Raw genomic sequence first — 21,489 nt, forward strand, 5'->3', positions numbered from 1 at the left:
TATATATATGTATGTCATAGATACATATATAAACATACACAGCATAAACGGCATCAGGTTGGTCCCTCTTCACAGGTTTAAATAAAAGCAATGAAGCCTAAACTATCTTGGAAGTGGGATATTTCTAAATTTGAACAAATTATTCTCCATTAAGGGCAAGTATAAAAACACTCTTGAGAGTTAATCTACAAGCTTTGGGTATTGGGAGGTGTCGGGCAGGCATTAAAAAGAAGTTGGATGGACACTCCCAGTGTTCAGGCAACCACAGGGTTCATGTCTACTCTGGAATGACACTCTGTGAATCTTGACACAAACCCACCGCAGTCAGCACAATACTTTCTAATCGTGTGGCTGGATGTTGGATTGGGCCTTGACCTGGTTACCTTTTAAGACAGAAATGCCAATTCAGGTAACAGTTACCACAATTTTCACCTGGCGGGTGCTGACCAGTGTCACTGGAGATGTTCCTCATCACTGGCGTTTTGCAGCATTTGTTTACTATCTGCTGCTCAGCTCTCAAGTGGCTAGTAACTCATGAGGTATAACACACAGTTGACAAAACCAGTCAACAACTTCACAGAAAAAATGAACAAATTGTAGTGGTCATCCCCAGAAATGGAGGTACACACTGTGTGCCCACTAGTCCTCTGCTGTCCCAAGCACCTTCCCCAGCTGTAGACCATCGTAGCTTTTTCTGCCATATTTATGGACTGCTTTCTTAGAAAAAGTATTCCTAGGGACCATGGACCAAATTTCCCCTTAAATACACTGACACTGTGGTGATGGGTCAAGCAAGGGTGAAATTTGACATAAGGCTTTGAATTGAAAACCCAACTGCTCTGATGGCCTGTTCAGGATGGGTACTGCATGAGTGTCTGTGCCTATATATACAGTCGTCCTTCATTTCCATCCCCAGGAACTGAGGAAAAAATGCAAAAAAATCCCACATTTAGCAAATGACAAGACCATTATTTTTCACAGTTTGAAATTACAATCTAGTGATGTCACTGTTAAAGACTGCATAATTAGAATACACTGACCAGAGTGGCTCAAGGTATCTAAGCCAAACTACAGTTGCCCCGCTCCCCATCTCCTTCTGTTCATTACCTTAGCACAATGGAATGGATGCCAGAGTCAGCTCAGTTTGATTTTTCATTTAAAGGCTTCTGTTCCACATAAGAGTTGTTCTTTTTTTTTTTTTTCCTGAATATCTTTTTTCAAATCTGAACTATCCGCTACACCTTCCACATCCAAACTATGTTGAAGCTTTTATTATTTATTTCAATACTATGACAAAAAACACGTTTCACACTAAAAGTCACGCACCCACAGTGCACAAGCTTGCAGATCTAAAGTAGAATAAAAAAAGAAAACAGAAGAGAAAAAGAGAAAAAAACCCCCCACAAACTCCCAAAACAACCCCCAGAAAAAGGAAGGAACATCTCTATACAATGGGCTGGTCTTCTCCTACTTACTTCTATTTTTTCCTTGTTCAAGCCTCCTTTCTCCAAAATCTCAGTGTTACTCTGCAACTCCGAATGGTAACTGTCACTGATAAGGCCCTCCTACGTAATAACATGCATCCTACATCAACCTCCTTTTCTGACTGTCAAAGACATGATCCAAAGACCAATGTAATCAATGAGAGTCCTCGCATTGATTTCCAAGCTCTCAATCTCAAGGCTTTGATTCTGCAAAGCATATACAGATGACAACACACGCAATGGAGCTGCCCTTTCAGGATGTGTACGCAGCATGACTTTTATGCTCATGAATCTGACACACATGAAGGGAGGACACTCCCTTTTCGGTGTACCACTCCTCAAACTATTTTCCTGAAGTGCATAAACTCTTTCCTTTTAAATCTGCTTTTTAGGGTCAAAGTAAATGGTATCTACTGACCTGCTAGGAGAGAACTGATACAGTCATACACCTGAGACTAGACCAGATCAGACCAGCCCTAACTGTACTAACTCCCTTCTGCTTGTCAAAGCTCTGGGAAAGTTCCATTAAGAAAAGGGTAGAATGTCTTAGAAAAGCAGAGATTATATTTCTCTTATGCAGTCAGGCCCAAGTCCAGCAAGGGACTTAAATTTTTGCTAGCTTTAAGTATGTAAGGACTCTCACCAGCAACTCTCCTGTTCAAAGTTAAGTGTGTGTTTACGTGGATTGCTGGATAAAGACCTTGATTTATGATAAGTGGTCTGAATACCCACAAAGAAAAAAAAAAAGAGAAAAGAAAAATAAAGAACAGCATTACTTTTCTTCTTACTCCAGTAAGAAATAATAATAATAATAATAATTAAAAAAAGATAAAGGGGAAACAACTACTGTAAACATCCATATTTAAAAATGTCTCCCTCTGCAAAGCAAGCATGCTACTAACCTAGTATCTATAGACCGTATTTACTTAAAAAAGGCAGCTATTTTACACATACATTTAAACACAACAAAAGTTAAAAAAATTTGTCAATTGTAAACACTGGAAAGAACAAAAGTTGGCAAAAAATTAACATAAATTTTAAAGAAATGTAGAGTCTGAATACTGCAAATTGAAATATATCCCCGAAGCTGCAATTTTGGCATTCTTCCTAAAGAAAAAAAAAAAACAAAAAAAAACCACCCCAAACCCAAACAAACATCTAACGTGGAGAACAGGATTCAGTCACAAAGAGCACAAGACACTTTGCATACTGAACAAATACAAGGTGAAGAGAAATCATAACTTATTTATGAAGCTTTACATATTTCAAACTTGACAGAAAAGTATAAAAATAAATTGTGGACTTTGTTCATTAAGTACCAGCTGCACCAAGTAGTACAAGTGGTTATATCTACTATACTAACCAAGGAAAGAATAGGGTCTTTTCTTTCTTTCTTTTTGTCTGAGACTAGTTGATTTTGAGCTTCCTAACCATGCTATAACTGGTATTTGCAATTTTGCTTATTTTAATATATACAGGGTAAGCTAAGCCCCGATTTGGTTGTGGGTTTAACCCTGGCTTTAAAATGTATTATTCCTTAAAAGCAAGTGCACAACAAATAGAATCTTTCTAGAAATTAAAAAAAAAAAAAAAAAAAAAAAGACAGAGAGAGAGAGAGAGAGAGAGAGAGAAAGAGAGAGAGATTCCCCCCATTTATGCATTTTCTGTTTTGTTTGTTTTTTAAAAAAAGGCAAAAGACACTAGAGGAATGAGATGTGTGGTGTGTTTTGTGTTTTAAATGCTCCGGTGAAGTTGTTCTGTCATTTGTTTTCATCTGTTGCTAATCATGCTTTGCTCTCATTTTCATTTGTTTGTGTGGCTTCGTTGGGAACCGTCTTGACTTCTGCTGGAGGTGTCTTAGTTTCCGTTGCTTGCACTTCAGATTTGTCTTCTACTGGGACTTTCCTGTAGAATAATCACCAAAATGGCACAGTTTAGAGACAGAGATTATCTACTGGCGTATCTCTTTTTAAACGAGATGAATTGGTGATAACAAAAGAGTAAATTCTGGAAACACTCACAGATATCTCCTTGATAGAGCAAGATGATAAATGCAACAAAATTAAAATAAACCTCCCTTCCCCTCTGTTTAGCTCTATGGAGACGTTTCTTAATTTTCCTTCTGCCCTCAGTTAACACAGCAAGATGAGGTCTCAGGCAGCAGCCAGGATGAGAAGCACGCTGTGGTGTGAAACACCACAGAAGCAAAAGGAAAAACCACACGCAGTTGCAAGGAATTTAATTTTACCTATCACTCATTTATGTGACTCAAATGTCCAATTGAAAGAGACTGTAGCACAGACTTTTTAGCAGTAGATCTTTTTTCCTATAGGAAGCCAGTCCCCAAATTTCACACTATGTTGCAGGAAGAGAAATATAGCAGAAGTGCAATTTGTCTAACATATTTTCAGATGTCAAAGGCAGGTCAATATCTTCACAGGCTAAAGCTCACTCATCAGTCTGATTTTAGGCACTTTACTGAATAATCAGAGAAACTTATTTGTCCCATCCCTTCGCAGTCATGGGGAGTACTACATAAGGCAGATCTGGTTTTAGGTAGACAAAGCCTCCTCTTGAAGTGCCTACCTCATCTCATAAGCCACAAATTTCTCATGAAAGTCTTAATTTATCCTGCCTAGCAGGTGAGGTGAACCTGAGCCCACAGTCAAAATACTGATTTGCACCAAGGGGAGCAGATGTGCGGCACAAGTTCCTAGGTAAAAGGTGGTTGTACTGAAATTCTTGGAATTCACAATGGCATCCAGCCAAATGACAGAAGCTACACGACTACTCCAATTTACACCAATTAGAAAGACTGTTGGAAGCTCTCCTGCCAAAGTAGAATCAGTGCACTACCTTGTGTGCCAAAACAATAGGCAGTTCTGCTCTCTCACTGACACCAATGTGGTACCTGCTGAGCGCTCTCATCTTTCTCCATTGTTTCATGCTGACTTCAGGGGCCCAAAGTCTAGTTAAGTCAAGACACAGGTGTTTTTAGGCTCAGATGCCATATAAGTACTTTGGGAAAAGGAATGGGGGACTCATTGTTTCCTATTTCCCAATAAGCTCTCATTTCTTGTGCTTAAAGCCCTTCTATTTAAACCTACCATGAGGATAAATCTCAGCAAAATTAAGTAAGTGCCTTTGTTTTTCCTCCCTTTCTCTCTCTCCCCACAGAAAACTCCTGGCTTGGGATTGGTGAAAGAAAGGACAAATATTTTGTTTCCATCAGTGGAGGCTGTTAAGATCATCCAAGAACGAGCTGTCCGGGTGCAAAATGCTTTAACCAGAGATGGAAGTAAATATCGGTCTTGGACACTACTCATGCATTCCTAGCACCCTGGTTACCTTCATTTGAGGGTCTAGCTAACAAGGAGACTTCTGGGTCTTTGTTTCACTACTTTTGCTTTGTTCACTGTGACACTAACCTGTTAGTTGTTACTGACAGCTGTGGAGGAACGGGAAAGGGATGGCTCAACAATAAAATGCTCATGTGGCTAAAGCTGTCCTTTCTGAGGTATTTTCATAGTCCTTTTGATTCTGGGACTCATCTGGGTTGGACAGAGGGCAGAAAGAGTACAGTTCTGCATTTCACCATGCCAAGAATTTGTTTTACACGGTGCACATCAAGCTATATTCATTCAGTTGAAACACTTCCTCACTATGGGCAAATCATTTTCTATCTTCCTTCAGTTCAAGTTCAAACAGTGAAAGCACTCTGGTTCAACATCTGCATAACAACTGGGGATCCTCCCTTCAGTTACCTGGGCGAGGAGTTAATGCTGCTTTCATTCTCTAGCTACAGTGTCTCCAGCCAAATAAAGTGCAGACTGGTTACAGCTAAGGAAAATGCATCCTCTCCAGATGGCATATGGCTCCAAAGGACCTCTAGAACTGTCCTGCCTAGAAGCATGCTGATGTTTTCCAAATAAATCAGCTGAGTAGAAAGGAGATCTATCACAATGGATGCAGACTCATTCCTACTACATCAGAACAACACACTACCAAGTTATCCTTACCCTACTGTGATGCTGACTGCTTCCCCTCTCTGACAGGATCACATTGCCTTACCCTTTTGCTAGCTTAGGGACGAATCCAGAGAGGTACTAGGCTTCTGTGTTTCAAGTGAGGCTAGCTTCTGCTCTGCCTTACAGTGAACTAAGTACTGAATGGCTCCAACTATCATGTTAACAAACTGAACTTGGGTGACTGTGCTCTGTGAACTGAAGGAACTTAGTGCCTCTGAGAACAGCACCTTCTTTGCACCAAACTGAACCATTTCTGCTCTCTTTCACAGAAGAAGAATCCAGAATTGGACAAAGCTCGAAAAAAATCTAAAGAATAACACATAAATGATAAATGCCTGAAACTGCCTTTTCTTTGCTGCTCTGACACAATCTGTTTCTGCTTTCCTCCCGGACTTTTAAAGCCAAGCCCTGCCTAGTGGGTTCACAGGTGAGTTAGTTTGCTAAGGAAATAATGAGATTAGTTAAGAGAACATCCAACAAGAACACAGCACAAGCACTAGTGCACAAGAGACAGCACACAATCAACAGAAGATTAAAGGCAGCCATACTCGGTCTTCTCAGGTGCAGCAGGTACAGAGCTGTCTGCAGTGGAAGAAGCAAGCTCATGAGCCTGCCCGCTAGTCACACTGGCAGGAGTAGTAGTGCCAAGAGCTGCAAAAACATCCTTTGCAAGATCAATGTCTGGTGTCTTGAAGGTCCCTTCGTCCATTTTAAAGTCCTCATTCTGGGAGGGGATTGTGCTGCCTAAAGCAGCCTCGCTCTTCAAATTGCTTGGGTTCTTGGCTGTCTCTGTTGGGCTCTTCACTGTACTAGGCTGTACAGCTTCCTTTTCGGGGCTCTTGGTGCTTGAGAACTCCTGCTTGGGCTCTGTTGGAGCTGGAGGACTAGCGAGGTTTGCAGGGGTTGGGGCAGCTGACTTGTTACCAGGTACCACTTTGGAGGTCTCGGCCATGTTAGCAACAGCACTGGGGCTGAGCACTGTGCCTTGGTTGGCCAGGACACTTGAAGACAAATTATTAGTAGTTGGAGTAGAGCTTGGGGTATCACTGAGATCAACAAGGGGGGCCACCTTTGGGGTGGAGGAGGGTTGTGGTGAAGAGACTGAGGCAGCTACCCCTTTGGCAGTGGACTGGCTAGGCGACATGGAGTTTGAGTCAGGAATGGCTGTGGCTGGCAGGGCAATACTGGAAGTCAGTGTAGTGGTCTCGCTGGTAGGGCTGTTCTGAGCAGTGGCAAAAGTTTCAGTGATAGTGTCAGAGTTAGTGGTGCCCGTGGTTACAGAAGGCAGCATGTCCTCAACGGTAGCTGCAGTATCAGCGGGGTGCCTGTGAAGAGGACAGGAGTAGAAGAGAAATAGAGACAATGAAGCCCATAAATGACAGTAGGTGAAAGAGGAACAGAACATAAGTGCGAGAACGCAGGCATGCGGCACAGCAGCAGCAGCATGACGTGTGATTACAACACACACAGAGAACATGGAGGCAAAGGAGGAGAAACCCTTCAGAAGTCAAACGTGCAATGGGTAACAGGTGCTTGCTGGGGAGATCAAAAGGCAACCAGGAAGAGTAGGAAGAGCAAAGAGGACACATCCTACAGGAATGGCTTGTTCACATAGATTTTGGTGCAAGTCTTGGCCAAACTTAATCCCAACTGGCAACTTGTAAAAAGACTCTTTCTCTTTTAGTCCAACTTCCTTCCTCAGTCTTTTCCACCTAACCTCACAATGAACCTTTCTCCTCATTACTCAGGCTTGTAGCCCTGTGCCATGTCTCACCATGAACAAGGTCCAATGTAGGGCCCTGAAGCCAGTCCCTTGTCTTGCCTCTGCCTTCTGCCTGCAGGTCTAAGGCCTTCATCAAGCCACACAGTATGCAACTCTTTCTGAGACACACACATAATATACACACATGCAGCTTTGGGATGATGTTTTCTAACCTTCTGAGCAGATTCATGTCTGTTGTTCTAGGTGTAACAGGGGTTACTTTAGGACTATCAGTAACAGGACAGTGTAATCTTGCTTTAGCAGCCATAAGTATATTACTGGCTGAACGTATGGGAATGCAAGGCTAGAAAGGAAATGGTTGGGTGAAAAACCAGCATGCCTGAGAACACCACTTCAGAGTTATTAACCAAGGAAAAACCTCTATAGAGGCGGAGAATTGAATTAGAACTCTGATAAGACACTCCAAGAAAAATATGAGAATATAAATCCATATATTCCACAGAGCTGCACAGCTGTATTTCAGTGTTGCTTGTGGACGTGGCTTCCTCTCTCCTCTCACCTCATAGAGATTTCCAGCAGTCATATTACTAGTGAGTCCTACTGCTAATCTGACCATCTCACCACTGTGATTGCTCCACTGAAGGAAGAAAGGACCTCAACTTGTGCCATCAACCCCAAACCTGAGCCAAGTATTAACCCCTTAAAGTAATTATGTCTTCTTCAAGAATTGAACGTTAAACCTGTGGTGAAAATTTCAACGTATAAAAGAATGTTGTCAGTGCCCACAGAAGCTTCGTAACGCATCTAATTTCTATAGAACAGAATAGTTCCAGCAATCTAAAACCTGATTAGGGTGAGCTCTTTTCCTGTTCATGTCATAATCAGCTCCAGATAAGGTCATTTGAAGCCAGCTTTATGCCAGAGATGATGCAAACATACAGAAATGGCACAACTTCTCTGTTAGCTACTACCCCACAGCATTTCAACAGCTCTTGCCATTACTACCCCAGAAGCTGTGGAACAGGTACCCAGAGGGTACTAGAATTGTAACACTTTAGGAAAGGGCCTAACGTAGACACTGGGCAACTCTTAACCAAACCTTGCCAAGCTCAGGTAGCATAGATACACAGACCCAGGCTCTAAATAAGTTCTCTGACATAAACAAAACGTGTACATAGCTTTCAACCCTCTCTCATCTCAAGGAATAATCAAAATTGCCATGCCACCCTCAGCATCCACAGCATAGCTATCCCTGTTGCTATCAGTGAAGACAGGTGCTGTCAGGAGGTGTTCTCGCACTCATTTTGCACACTAGAGAAGAGCTTGGCCAGAAGTCAGTTTCAGCTTGGGGCTGCTTTTGCTCTTGATCACTTTCAACGAACCAGGAGGGGTGACTGATTTACACTCTGGACAGAACTGACAGAGGCAGTCCTTCAAAGCAGCAGACTTCATTCTCCTTCTTTCCCTTCCAACACTAGAAATAGAAGAGTCACTAAATCTGGAGGAAGACACAAGGGATTTCCTCACTGCTATGTCAGAAACGGGGCATGGACATTTTCTCCTCTCTTCCTGCCCTGAATCGTGTACATCAGAGATCAGGGATTAAGGCAATTGAGGACGCTGTATTGACCCTATGCTAAGATTGCCTAATATCAACATACTCTGGCTCCGTCAGCGGTGTGGTCTCATTGGGCTCTGTATGTTTTCCCCCATCATGGTTAGGAGTCCGTTCCTCTTCAGTCCGCACTTCCACAATAGGCTCCTTGGATTCATCTTTCCTGTAACAAGGGAATTGCATGGAGATTGGTTCCTGTCCATCCTAGATATCCTCCAGCAAAGCCATGCCTCCAACAGATGGTAACTGACAGAAACAGATTTGCCTGTACAGCAACTTAGTTTTTTGCCACTCCACTTTCCAGCTGTTACCTACAGCACAGAAGAGCACTGCAGCATCCAGCATCTGGGTCAGCCATTTACTGGCCTCTAACAGGAATGGGACAGAAACGAACACACACCCGAAGAAACCCCTGCCCAGATATATAAAACAGAACCAGGGTAGCCCCAAACCTTTTCACAGCCCCTTTCTTCAGAGATGGGGCAGGCAGAACACTCTGAAATACATTTCTCCCCAACCCCCAGAGTTGAAGAGATGCCTTCAGAAGTGTAAGTTTCCAGGAGAAGGAAGGACCACAGGTTCAACCTCTTCTGGATTAAGTGTGCCAAAAGGTACCATAGAACCACTTCAGGCTGAAGGGATACAGTAATCAACAGAAGGACTGAGACAAAGGAAGCAATGACAGTACTCACGAGAAGGCAGCTTTGCCCTCCTCCATGTCTTTGCCCTTGGCTCCTGGGCCAGATTTCCCACATAAGTTGACAGCAATGCACATCAGCAGGCCACACTTGTTCAGGAAGTAGCAGGTGACATCCACAGCCACCAGGAGCAGCACAAAGATGACAATGAGGATGCCTACGATGGCAGCAGTCCCAAGGCCTGATGTGGGGCTAGTGCTGGCTTTAGAGACCAAAAAAGAAGAAAAGAAAGCATTATAGTAAAAAAAAAAAAAAAAAAAAAAAAAAAAAAAAAGTGAGTTGGGGCCAGCTAGGTCTCAACTCTGGCTATGCTGAGGTGAGTACGTATGGAAATTTTCAGAAATCATACCTTCTCGTTAGCAGCCTCATGTTATAACAAGTATTTTATCCTAGCGACATATGGTAAAATTTGCCTGAAAAGATAGATTCAGTAGGATTTCTCTCATCTCTACTGGGCTACAGCCTGGAAAGTAAACTATAGGAAACTCTTCTACTGTAGCATATACCCAACTGAAGACTTCTTCTGAAGACTGAAGAGCCCTGAAGACAGGGCTCCTGTTCCCCTCCACCACTTCTCCTTCCCCTCCCAAGGGAGAAGGGTCTACAGAATGACTTTGGCACTGCCAGTTGGTGTAAGGACAAGTGTCATATCTGGAAATGAAGCCTGGACTCTGCAGTAAAGCTTGCCCTGCTGGGACACAGAACACAGTGAAATATTTGCAAAGTCCCAGTGTTGATTATCCTGTTATACACAGAAAATAAACCCAACCCAAGTAGTTGACTGGCTCAACAGGCCTTATTAATAGTATGGGTCTTGCATGGAGCTCCCAGTCTCTCAGTAAGTTCCTGCTTCCAGGCAAACACTCATGTGCGCAATGCCTCCTAAGTCCTACCACTTGAGGTCAACTTCCACCAGCATGAAAGAGACCAAAACAGTCCTTGGCAGAGATAGATTGGCATCTCGCAGCATCCAGGGATGTGATCGAGGCATATAGCAAAACTGGGACTCACAGTTCATGAAATGACAGGAGGAGCCAGACTTTCTAACGGGTCCCTCGGGTCCCTTCTCCCCAAGCCTTACTCTAAAAACCACAGAACTGGGAAGATCTGCTAACTTCTGCAAAAGTATGTTTTGAAAGAAGGTGGTGGTGGGTTTGTCCCAGAAAGGAGGACCAGTAGTTCCTGAAGAGAGAGGAACTACTCCTCTCCTCTCCTCCTCTCACCGAAGGCACATGCATGCCTACGTGTGTAGAGGGAACAGGGCCAGCAGGCACCTCTACAGGACAGTCATAAGCGCAGGATTTCTACAAAATGAAAACTCGAGAGTTTCTTCAAAGCAGCAACCAGGCAATAAGCAATGAAATCCAACACAGAGGTAAGAGACTTAAGCTCATATACATTCTAGTATACAGTCTGACTGAACTTCATGCTGCTATCTGAAACTCACAAACTTAGATGATTTTGAAATCTGAAAAAAAAAAAAGCGAGACATTTACATACGTAACACAAATCTCCATATTTACAATAGCAAGGCAAATCTATCTGGCAGTCTAGAGTAAGCCCTCTAGAATCAGAGCATGAAACAGTAGTAGAGCAAGATGACCTCAATCAGGCAGCTCCAGAACTGCCTTTTCTACTGCTTAATTACAGCTTCCTCTGACTTCATTCCATGTTGTGCTAGCAAGACCTGACCATCCCCCTGCTGAAAGAAACCCTTTGTATTCCATGACTCATTTGCAGTCTGCAACCTGTCAACACCTTCATTTCCTCAACAATATTCTAACATGTATCTGAAGGGAGAACAGTTACTGAGACAAAAATCTAAAACCCCAAACCAAATGTCACAGTCAAACAAGACTTGAATCTTACAGTTCCTATTATCTGTTGCAGATATAGGCAGCTTTTAAATAGCAGAGTAGTGTAGTCTAGAGTCTTTGACTCTGCCAGAGCCAAGGTCTTGGGCTCTGTTTTTCTCCAGAGTAGGCCACTGCATTACTGTGCATTTGACTTCTTGTTGTGTATTTACTTTATTATTATTTCTTTCTCTGATAGGGGATGACAGCAAAAATGAACAGAGATTGGATATGGTTCAGCATCTGGAAAGCAGAAGAAAAGAGGAAGAAAACTCCTCCTTTCTCATGCAAGAGCCAGCTATCAAGAACTGAATCAGAGAAACAAGAGTGAAAAGCAGAAAGCTTCTCTTGTCTAATTCAGAGATCTTTGATCTGATCAGTTTACGTTCTAGGAAGCTGGGAGTGTTGTGGCTTGGATACAGACAACCTAATCCAAAGAGCCTTCTGAGGAGGCAGACTGTAAAGATGAGCAGACTGTCACTCTGTTGACATTATTCTGGTCATAGTAGCTGCCTGCTCCACCACATCAACCTCCAAACACACTTCCCCAGCTATGAAACTGACAAAAATACCCAGCTTTTTCCAGTAGAAAAAAAGAAGGGCAGCAGGTAAGAGGAGGAGCTGAAGAAGATTCAGAAAATACGTGAGATTGTCCATAATGATAGTAAGCTTGGGGAAAGTGCTTCCTGATTGCAAAATGTCACAGGCTTTCTTAGAAGCAAGGTGTGGATGAATGTATCAATTCATCACATTAAAGACTGCTATGTGTATTGGCTTTGTGACCATCGAATCAAATGCTACCAGCAGGGCCTTCCCAGCTCCCTTACTGTCATGCTCTGAACACAAACTACCTTTTGTTTCCCTTGTTTTGTTCAGAATGACTCATCTCAAGCTGCTGAACTGTAGACACAGCATTTGGCTTTTGGATCATACAGGTTAGCTTCTATCAGATGTACCAAATCACTCCAAAAGCAGCTTGTTAGTCTCAGAAGTCATGTAATCCGCTTCTCATAATTGGGTTGGGCACTCAGCAAAGGTGTGTGCAGCTGACAGATGTTTACTTAGGCCACTGAAGAGGATCAGCATGCTTGTCTTTGTCCTTAGAGGTCTGCTTTTCTTTTTTTTTTTTCTTTTTTTTTTTTTTTTTTTTTTTTTATTTAAGATGCTATTCTATTACATTTTTTACTGCTGCATATCAGACACCCTAAACATCTGAAATCTCTTGTACACAGAACAAGCCCAGGAAAGCACTCCTCTCCCTCAATCTTTAGTCCAGTACATGTTCACTTTGGCTGTAGAGAGATTAATCCCAGTGCTCAGAGACAGAGGGTCAATCCCCACGCCTCACAATTTATTACTTAAGAATTACTTCAGAACATCCTCAGCATGTGGCAGATAAACCTTGTTCCATTTTGAGACCCTGACACGTATTGAGGAATCCAAACTTCCATAGAAAAGTTTCTTTTTACATTCAACTCCATCTAAAAGCCACTCTGAAGTATCAGGCTCTGATGCTTACATCACAAATCCATTAAATATTCAGTAGAATGTCTGTGCCAGAGAAAGATTGATCCCTGCCAGCACCTTGCATCAGGCTACATAATTAAAAGAATTCATCACCCTCAATGCGTGCAGGGATTGAGGAGGTCACATATTTGATCTCATGTATTCAGGAATCTTTTATGGATTATTTAATAGTTAACATACTCTTTTTCACACCACTTCCTGGAGGAGAAGCTAGAAATGTGTCAAACTTCTCATCTACAAGTTCTTTCTGAGAATGAGCTCTGTGTCAGACTAGTAATGACGCACAAAGAAAAGCATCATAGGGGCACAGAATTATGCTTTTCTGTTGTGCCTCTACAACATACGTCATCCCAGTCATCATGGCTAGGGAGAAACTAAAGATGATGTTCTTGGACAGAGGTAATTCTCCCATGTGCTAGAAGACATCTTCTGGAGAATGTTCCGTTTTACAACTCCTCCTCTTTGCTTTCTCTCCCTACTCGCTTTTGTAAGACTTGTCAGTGTTAGCTATAAGCTCCTTAGGTCAGGAATTGTCTGTGGCACAAATCACATCAATAACCTTACACCTTGCCTACATCTTGTCTCCGGACCACTACAAGTGACCCTGCAAGAACTGCAAATCCAAGTTAGGACAAACAGCCACTGTCAGTTGGGCACAGTCAAAAGCTCAGATTCCTCATCAGGCAGGGCAGCAGGGGCTGTTCGTATGCAATTTAGTCTTCACACATGGCACTGGACTTGGGCAAGCTGCTTTACATGAATAGTAAGGAAGGAATAACTGACTCCTCCTCTGGACAGCTATTGGCTGTGCTGCTGGAAATCAAAAGGTTCAGGTATTCCTAAGGCAGCCTGGGCCAGCCTGTTAGCATCGCACTCCTGGCAATACCAAATGTGTAAATAGGGATTGAAGGAGCTGGAAAAGAAAGGACATCCCACTCTTTGGCCTCGGTATGGGGAATCTGGGAAATATAGCAATATTCACCAAATTCAAAAAAGGTGATGAACAGTAAGATGAAAAGAGCTAGGAAATACCACAAACTTGATTAAAGAATAGAAAAACAGACTCAGTAAACTCAATCTATTTAACTTAACAAAAGAAATGTGCAGAGATGAATCAAGTCAGTCTAGCCTTATGAACACCTACATGCAACAGAGTAATACGTATAATAAAAGGCACTTTATTTCAGCAAATATACAACAAGATTCAAAAGCTGGGAACAGAAGCTAAATGAGTTTAGGCTAGAAATAATGAACTTTTATCAGTGAAGGTAATTAAACACTGAAATAAGGTTGTCTTAACTGGAAAACATTCAATCAAGATGGTGGTAGACTTTATCATACAAGCTTTGCATTAGTTCAGACAGGAACGGATGCTGACAAGTCTTTGAATTTATACAGAATAAGTTAAATAAGCATAATTGGCTCTTCAAGCTTTATAAATTAGGAATATATGAAATTCCAGAGTGGGAGTAAACCATCACTTTTTTCTCCATCAAGTTCGGTTGAATAAAGATCTGGTTCACTTTCTCAACAGGAATGCTATGCAGATTACTTCGCACTATTGCAGAAAAGGCTGCCCTGATACTAATCCTAAATGGGGAGAGGTAAGTAACAGAACGGCCCAAACACAAGGCACTGCAAAAATGGAAGAAAAACGTGGTTCCTGCCCCAAGCAAATAACAACCATGACATTTAAAACAGCAACGGTAAGTTCTCTTGTGTTTGTGAGTGCATGATCACATGCATTTTTGTCACTCTTTCTTTATGCTTGGGAAGTACTATACTAGTTCTCTGATAGTCCTTGCCGAACACTAATATCCACTGAGACAGCAAACTCTCTACCCTGCATTAAAACCCAGTAACTATCAGATCTCACAAAACTACTCATTTTGCTAATGGGGGCAGTGGAGAAACCACCAGGCCTGTATTCAAAGAGATGGCTTCATTATTTGATCTACAGTTTATTTAAGTTTTGCTTTTACCTGGCTTTTATCAGTTTCTTGCGGGGCACTAAAAAAACTTAAGAATGAAACATGAACAAAATCTTAAATGTCCACAGACAGAAGATCTGAAAGCTGTTGCAGGTATCCTGTGGATTTATGGAACTTGTCCAAACCACAAGTACACTACTAGGTAACCTGCAAGACCTTCCTCACATGAAAGATTAGAAAGACTAGCAATAACTGAGGAAGGACGGTCTTGTGATTAACACACTGGACACACACACACACACACACTCTCATCCAGGGTCAGTTCTCGACTCTGCTGCTGATTTTCTGTGCAACCCTGAGCAGCCACAGAACAGCAAAGCCTCAACTGTTGTAACTTTCAGAGCTCTGCTGAAACTACTGCAAACACTGGCTTTTACCACTTAAAGATCTGCTCTGCTGTCTTTCTGTTCTGTCTCAGGATTCTATCTTTTATTTTAGGCTGCAATAGCATAAAACATATCTAATGCTGCATTAGAGAGGCTCCCATGTAACTGCAGAATAATTGACTCTCCTCAGTCCTTTTGGATTAATGAGCACCCAAGTATTGTTCTGATACAGTTGCTTTAAAGAAAATTTTACTGAAAGTTTAAATGTAATTTTCAGTAACTCTCAAAATCTCCTTAACTAGTTTTGCTTTTATAAATTTTCATTCATCACATGATCTAATATTCCCAGTCTTTCAGAGACTAGCAATATTTTTAATAAGAAGGAACAATTTAAGAATCGTTAAAGACCTCATAACCTTGGAGGCTGATTTTTTTTTTCTGTGCATGTTTTGTGAAAAAAATTTGCTGTTGCTAAAAAAATGGAAGAAATTCAGCTTTAAGAACTAGCATATTTGATTAAACTAATGAAACAAGTACTTCAAGAATTACTCGCATCATCCTATAGCTCAAATAATTTTGTATTTAACCATGTTAACATTTAACTAGTTTGGTGTGGCATAAAATAATTTTATGAAACTATATTAGGATATAAATAACTTGTCAGGTCATTGAGCATGCTAACACTATGTGTATATAGATGCATGCGTATCACAGGTGATGGTGGAAGTTTCTGACCTGATCCAGAGCCCATGCAACCTCATGAGGATCTTTCCACTGATTTCAAGTGATGACAACTTGTCCAAAAATGTGGACTACACCCCAATATGCATGGTAAAGGGTAATTATTTGCAAGCTATAACCCAGAGCAATATGCTGTTTCACTCTTAGTTCTAAGAGGAAAAATACCTCTATAGGTCAAGTAAGGGAATATAGAATGTTAAAAAATGCTTCGAGTCCTTAATTCTAAAGAAGCGAAGAACTTCTTTTATTATTCCATGGAACATGAGCTTCCTGCAAGAAAGGCCTTCCTAAACACCTTTTCCTTAAAACATACAGCACAATGACCAGACTGTGCTTCTTGCAATTCTGCAGATATCTGTCCTGTTAGATAGGACAGAGCCACTCAGATATGTCTTCCCCTTGGGGTCTTTGCTAAAAAATGCTTAGGCACAGGCAGACATAGAGATGCAAAAGTGATGGACAGAAGCACCTGAGGTTCCAGGCATTTCAAAGGTCCTACAACATTTGGGAGAAAGGATAGAGACACACAAAATAAATAAAAATGAATTGGGTGCATCAGAAAAGAAAGAAAGTAAAAATCCCACAGAAAACCCATTTGAGGGTGCTAACAGCTTTAATTTGCAAATGCTTAAAGTATCCGTCAAACAGGTAGAGCCAGATTTTAGAGATGTTATTCTCTCCAACACCTTGTACAATCTCCAGTAGAGAAAAGCAAGATGCAAGCTATCATCTATTCTATGTGACAATAGCTTCTGTTTCCATACAGAATTAGGCTTGACAATTGATGCTTGCTTTAAACTCAGCTACTGGCAGCAAAAACACACAGCAGGCTCTTGAATACTCCTTCCAAGACAAGAAGGCAATGGATATCTTCTAGAAATACTACTACTTTTAGATTGTCGCTAATATTGTATGGGCTTCAGTGGTTTGCTCCTAGATTCAAGCTGTGCAATTTTCCTATGACTACTTCCTTTAGGAAGGATGAAAAGGAGTATGCAAGCATACAGAGAGGGAACAGTGTCAGCAAAGATCCTCTCTTGGGGAGTAAATATGACTACAAATTTGAACAGCTGACCCACACAGTCTGACATTCACCACAGTTGCCCTTCCTCTACCCTACCACAATACACACACCTCAGAGTGCCACTGGCTGCTCATTCTACTCCACTAGTTTCAACAGTCAGGAAAGCATCACTACTTCATTTTATCTAGTAGAAACTAAAAGGTGCTCAGTAACTGATGCTGGTAGAGCAGAACATCATCAAACAAAGCCTTGCTGCAAAATGAAGGCAACCAAAGTAACATGTGAACAGACACCTCTGAAATAAAACATATAGACCTGACAATAAATTGAGGGTACAGCTGCTGGAATCCCATAGGCCATGTGAGATTCTGCAAAGTTCCAAAGTTCATCTCACAGAGAGTCAATGTGACAGCAAACATCAATTCTAAGTCTTCCTGGAGGTATGACTTGCTCCTCCAAAACATGTGCTTGCAAGGTTGTGTGTGTGCCAAAATTCTAAGTGAGTGAACCTATTTTGGTTCCAGATCTAAATCTGGTTTCAGATCTAAATCTGCATATCACCTCTGAGTGAGCAGAGCAAACAGACATGGTTTTTCTGTAATTTTTTTTTTTTTTAAACAGCAGTGATGAGCCTGGCACCTTGTTTAATCTTGACTGTCAAATGTCAAGGATCTGACACATACAATATAATAATCCATTTAAATTGGTGGTGAAAATATCAAGTTAAACTCCAGAATTCCACGTTGAGTGGATTACTGTATTCACTTTAGCAGGGGATTCATTTCAAGTACTTTATCCATGTAAACATATCCTATCTACATTAATTTTCTGGGGTCTTGTCTAGTCACCAGACCAACGCAAGCATCTTAGAAGGTGATTCTTCTCTGCTGCCTTAAGCACATCTCTTTGAACAGGAAAGAATGGCCTCTGGAGGTACTGGTCTCCCTCCATGGAAAAGAGTTATCTAAAGAAACAGCTTATTTAATTTTAGTAATTAAGAATTGCATGAGATATACCTCAACTAGTAAGCTCTGTCTGTGAGAGAGCTAGCAAAGGGGAAACCCACAAAACAAGCCAAAACCAGATCTGAAGATGAACTTTTAAAATGCAGCTACAGAGGAAATTCACATTACTTTATATGATTATGATTATTCTTGCTGTATTTCAGTAACACTAAGATGCTAACTGAAAAGGTCTAACCTATCTTCTGTGCTCTAGAACACTGTGAACAAGTTAATAACCAATAGGATAATGTTGTTGATAACTAAAGATGTAAAGATGTTACAAATTTTGAAAGTGTGAGTCTATAAACCAAAATAAGAAGCTCCAAAATGAAAAAAAAATAGAAAGTGAGCTAAAGGCTGCTATGGGAACTCAGGGATGCTTGTTTGCGCTACTCTGATTTTTACCGAACCTACACAGTCACTCCTGTCAAAGGATGCAGGCATGTAGAAAGATCTTCCACTGAGATTCTGTGCCTATACACTTTAAGCAGTACAATCAATTCTCAAAGCCTTTCACATCCCTCTGAGCTTTTTGTCTAAGGAGTTATCACAAACATCACTAATGTTTTCCATGGAAGTCTGTGTTGCAATACATCTTCTACAGTATGAAGGAATGAAAGGACAGTTTGGAAGCAAGATAGTTTTTTGAAAGAAATCCACATGCTTACGTATGCAACAACACCCGCATAACGTTTTCGTTTATAATTCAGATAGAAAAGACTGTCATAAATTATAATGGTCTGACTGAACACAGCCAGAGACTTATGTGCATAGCATAAAGTGAATAGTTAGACAAAATTAATGGCAAGGGGCTTTTGTTGTTTGTTTTGTTCCCAATAGACTTTTTTAAAGAAAGATTAATCCCATTCAAGAGCACTGATACTATTTGACAAATTTTGCACAGATATTTTACAGCTGTGTCTAAAACATGTTTACAATTTCATTCTTTGCAATCTCAGGCCCACTTACAGAGAGTAAGAGAGAGAAAGGGAGAGAAACACCCATTTTGGGAGGCTTCAGGGAACAAAGCCAAATGGATTTCCCATGACAAAAGACAATTCACAAAGGGTATAGGTTCTTTTTTAAATAAAGACAAGAAAGAGAAGGAAAGTCAGTTGAAATTGGTTGAACGAAATGCAATACACGAGACTTGATGACAAAGCTGCATTATATTGTCAATTTACACCATGGATCAACCCATTCTGGTAGTGTCACATGCACAGTTTACCACGAATGTTATTAAGGATCAGTAATAATCACTTAGATGGTCAGGTTACTTGATCTCAGCTAATCGTTTCTGTTCAAATGTGAAAAAGAGATCCCTCTATGAAGGTGATAATACAGCAGTGGAAATCCAGATAGAATGTTAGACACGCATCCACTGCAAATCTGTGTGCTCCTGGGCTGAATTATGCCCAAGATGCACTACGAGACCCTTGATCACACTTGAGGGGCCAGTGAAGTTCCAAGGGTTGAACTACATAAAAGAAAGAAAGAAAACTCTTACATGCAGTTCCTATCAAGGTGTTTTTCTTCAGGCCACTGCATCAGGAAAACCTTCTGATGGCCTTAAATTTCTATCCACATGCAAAAGCTGTCAAAGAAATTTGGGCAACAAATAGGATTTCCTCTGACAAGTTTTCTTTTTTTTTTTTTTTCTTAGACTGTGGGTTTAGATTTGTGGATGGGGCTTTAGAAATCTTTTCCACAATAAACAGTGATGATCAGCACTAGATGTCTGCAGAAATCAGCAGACTAACATTTTAAAGGTTTTAAATAGTGTACCTTCCGACGATGAAAAATAAAGCAAACAAAAAATCTCTTTTCATCCATTAAAAAATGGCAAATTGATTTTAAGTAACAAAAATTTTTAAGAGAAAACACTTGGCTTAAACCTTTTCCACCCCTTGTTACAAAATATTTACTCCTTCAAATAAAATGATCTATTGTTTTTATATTTTGTGGGGTTTCTTTCTGAAATGACAGGATCCTCCAAAGCAAAACTATTTGCTTTCACGCCTTTGTAGGAGCCAGGCCTTTTAAAGCAAATATTGCTGTATTTTGTTTTCAGTGCCTAACAGAGCAAAAGGAGAGTCATTGTAGAAAGAAGCAATGAAACAAAGGAGGACGACGTTGATGGACTTCCCAAGGTCGCTGCAGGTGCCAGACAATGGTTCCCAGGAGGGGAAAATATGGTTGTTTAAAAACAAATTTGGTGCATGTGGCAAGCGTGGATGTTTCCCGTGAGGTCCAAGGTGACATGTATGACGACAGACATAGGAAAGGAACAAGGATAAGAGGGGAGGGGGAGGGAAGAAAGGACGAGGAAAAAGAAAGAAAAGAGAGAGAAAGAGAGAAAAATAGATAAAAAAAATTAGGTCATAAATATAGAAAATATAAGAATCAAAGGTTTATTTAGTTTAGTAAATTAAAATGGTTAAAGATTAGAGAAGAGCATTAGCACATTCACACTGACAAACGGGCGGGTTCAGAAGCTCAGCAATGCCAAAAGCTGCAGAGCAGGTTCCAAGTCAGGGTTTATGAGGTTAGCAAGCAGATGGGATTAAAACGAATGATAGAATAGGAGGCTCGGTGAGAAATGTAAGAAAATGATTATATGGTATTTGAAAGGACAACATGGCCTCAAAAAAAAAAAAAAAAAGAAAAGCGCAAGTCTTTACAGAACAGACATTCTATCTAACACCCTGTCCTTCCCCAAAGTTTGTACCAAGGACCTGGATTTTAGATCCAGCTGAGTATAACTCTGCAAAAGCAAGATAGTCTCAAGAATACAAGGCTGACTTTTCCACTAAGACTTTCAGCTGCCTGCAAACTACTCTAATACAACGTTTTCTTTTATAACACCCTTATCTTTCCAATCACTTTAAGGACATTGTGAAAACTGTACAGATGTCATACTACAGACATTAGTTCCGATCTCTCCCCTGTGTAGCTCATTTCAAAATCGAAATATAAAAGCTAAACTCCATGAAAACTGTAAGAGATGCTAAAGCAACATAATAAACAGAGTTCCTTCCTTACTGCAATGTGACATAGCTGCCTTCATTTCAAAAGAGGCCTCTGATTTGCATGCCAAAAATCTAGCTACCTCAGGGAATATTTTTCCTAGCATTATTAGTTTGGGGATTGACTCAAGAAACCAAAGTGTCTGGAAATACTTCTGAAAATCTAATATAAACCAGAATACTCTACAAAATTAAAAAGCTAAAGCAGCTAACAGCAGTCACTTTACTGTGCAGTGCTCTACTTCCCTCTGAAACAAGGCACATTCTTTCTGACAATCCAACTGTTATCAATCAGCTGCCTTAGCCCTGCAGGAAATACGCACTCTGAAACAAAGGCTGCATTTCAAAGCGCTTCCCTGGGGCAAACTGCAGCATTTAAAATGACAGCCTCAAATCCTGATTCCTCCCCCCCCCCCCCCCCCCCCCCGTGTTTCACATCAGAGAAAGTG

At 41.0% G+C, this 21,489-nt stretch overlaps 1 protein-coding gene across 7 annotated transcripts in view; it reads right to left on the reverse strand.

Moving 5' to 3' along the window:
* Nucleotides 1-3,065: 3,065 nt before the first annotated feature.
* NCAM1 (neural cell adhesion molecule 1) overlaps nt 3,066-21,489 on the reverse strand; it is a 142,188-nt gene continuing 123,764 nt past the window's right edge. For 3 of the 7 annotated variants that reach the window (XM_062594622.1, XM_062594621.1, XM_062594620.1), the window contains 3 exons: nt 9,543-9,750; nt 8,897-9,013; nt 3,067-3,389 (listed from right to left, as the gene is read on the reverse strand). In XM_062594622.1, coding sequence (XP_062450606.1) covers nt 3,269-3,389; nt 8,897-9,013; nt 9,543-9,750 — 446 coding nt within the window. In that variant the 3' untranslated portion in view covers nt 3,067-3,268. Of the gene's footprint in view, nt 3,390-6,060; nt 6,838-8,896; nt 9,014-9,542; nt 9,751-14,086; nt 20,169-21,489 lie in introns of those variants that run through there. The other 4 variants (XM_062594624.1, XM_062594625.1, XM_062594623.1 and 1 more) reach the window with 2 other exon arrangements.

The sequence above is a fragment of the Rhea pennata genome, chromosome 24, assembly GCF_028389875.1.
Source record: "Rhea pennata isolate bPtePen1 chromosome 24, bPtePen1.pri, whole genome shotgun sequence".
Lineage (NCBI taxonomy): Eukaryota > Metazoa > Chordata > Aves > Rheiformes > Rheidae > Rhea > Rhea pennata.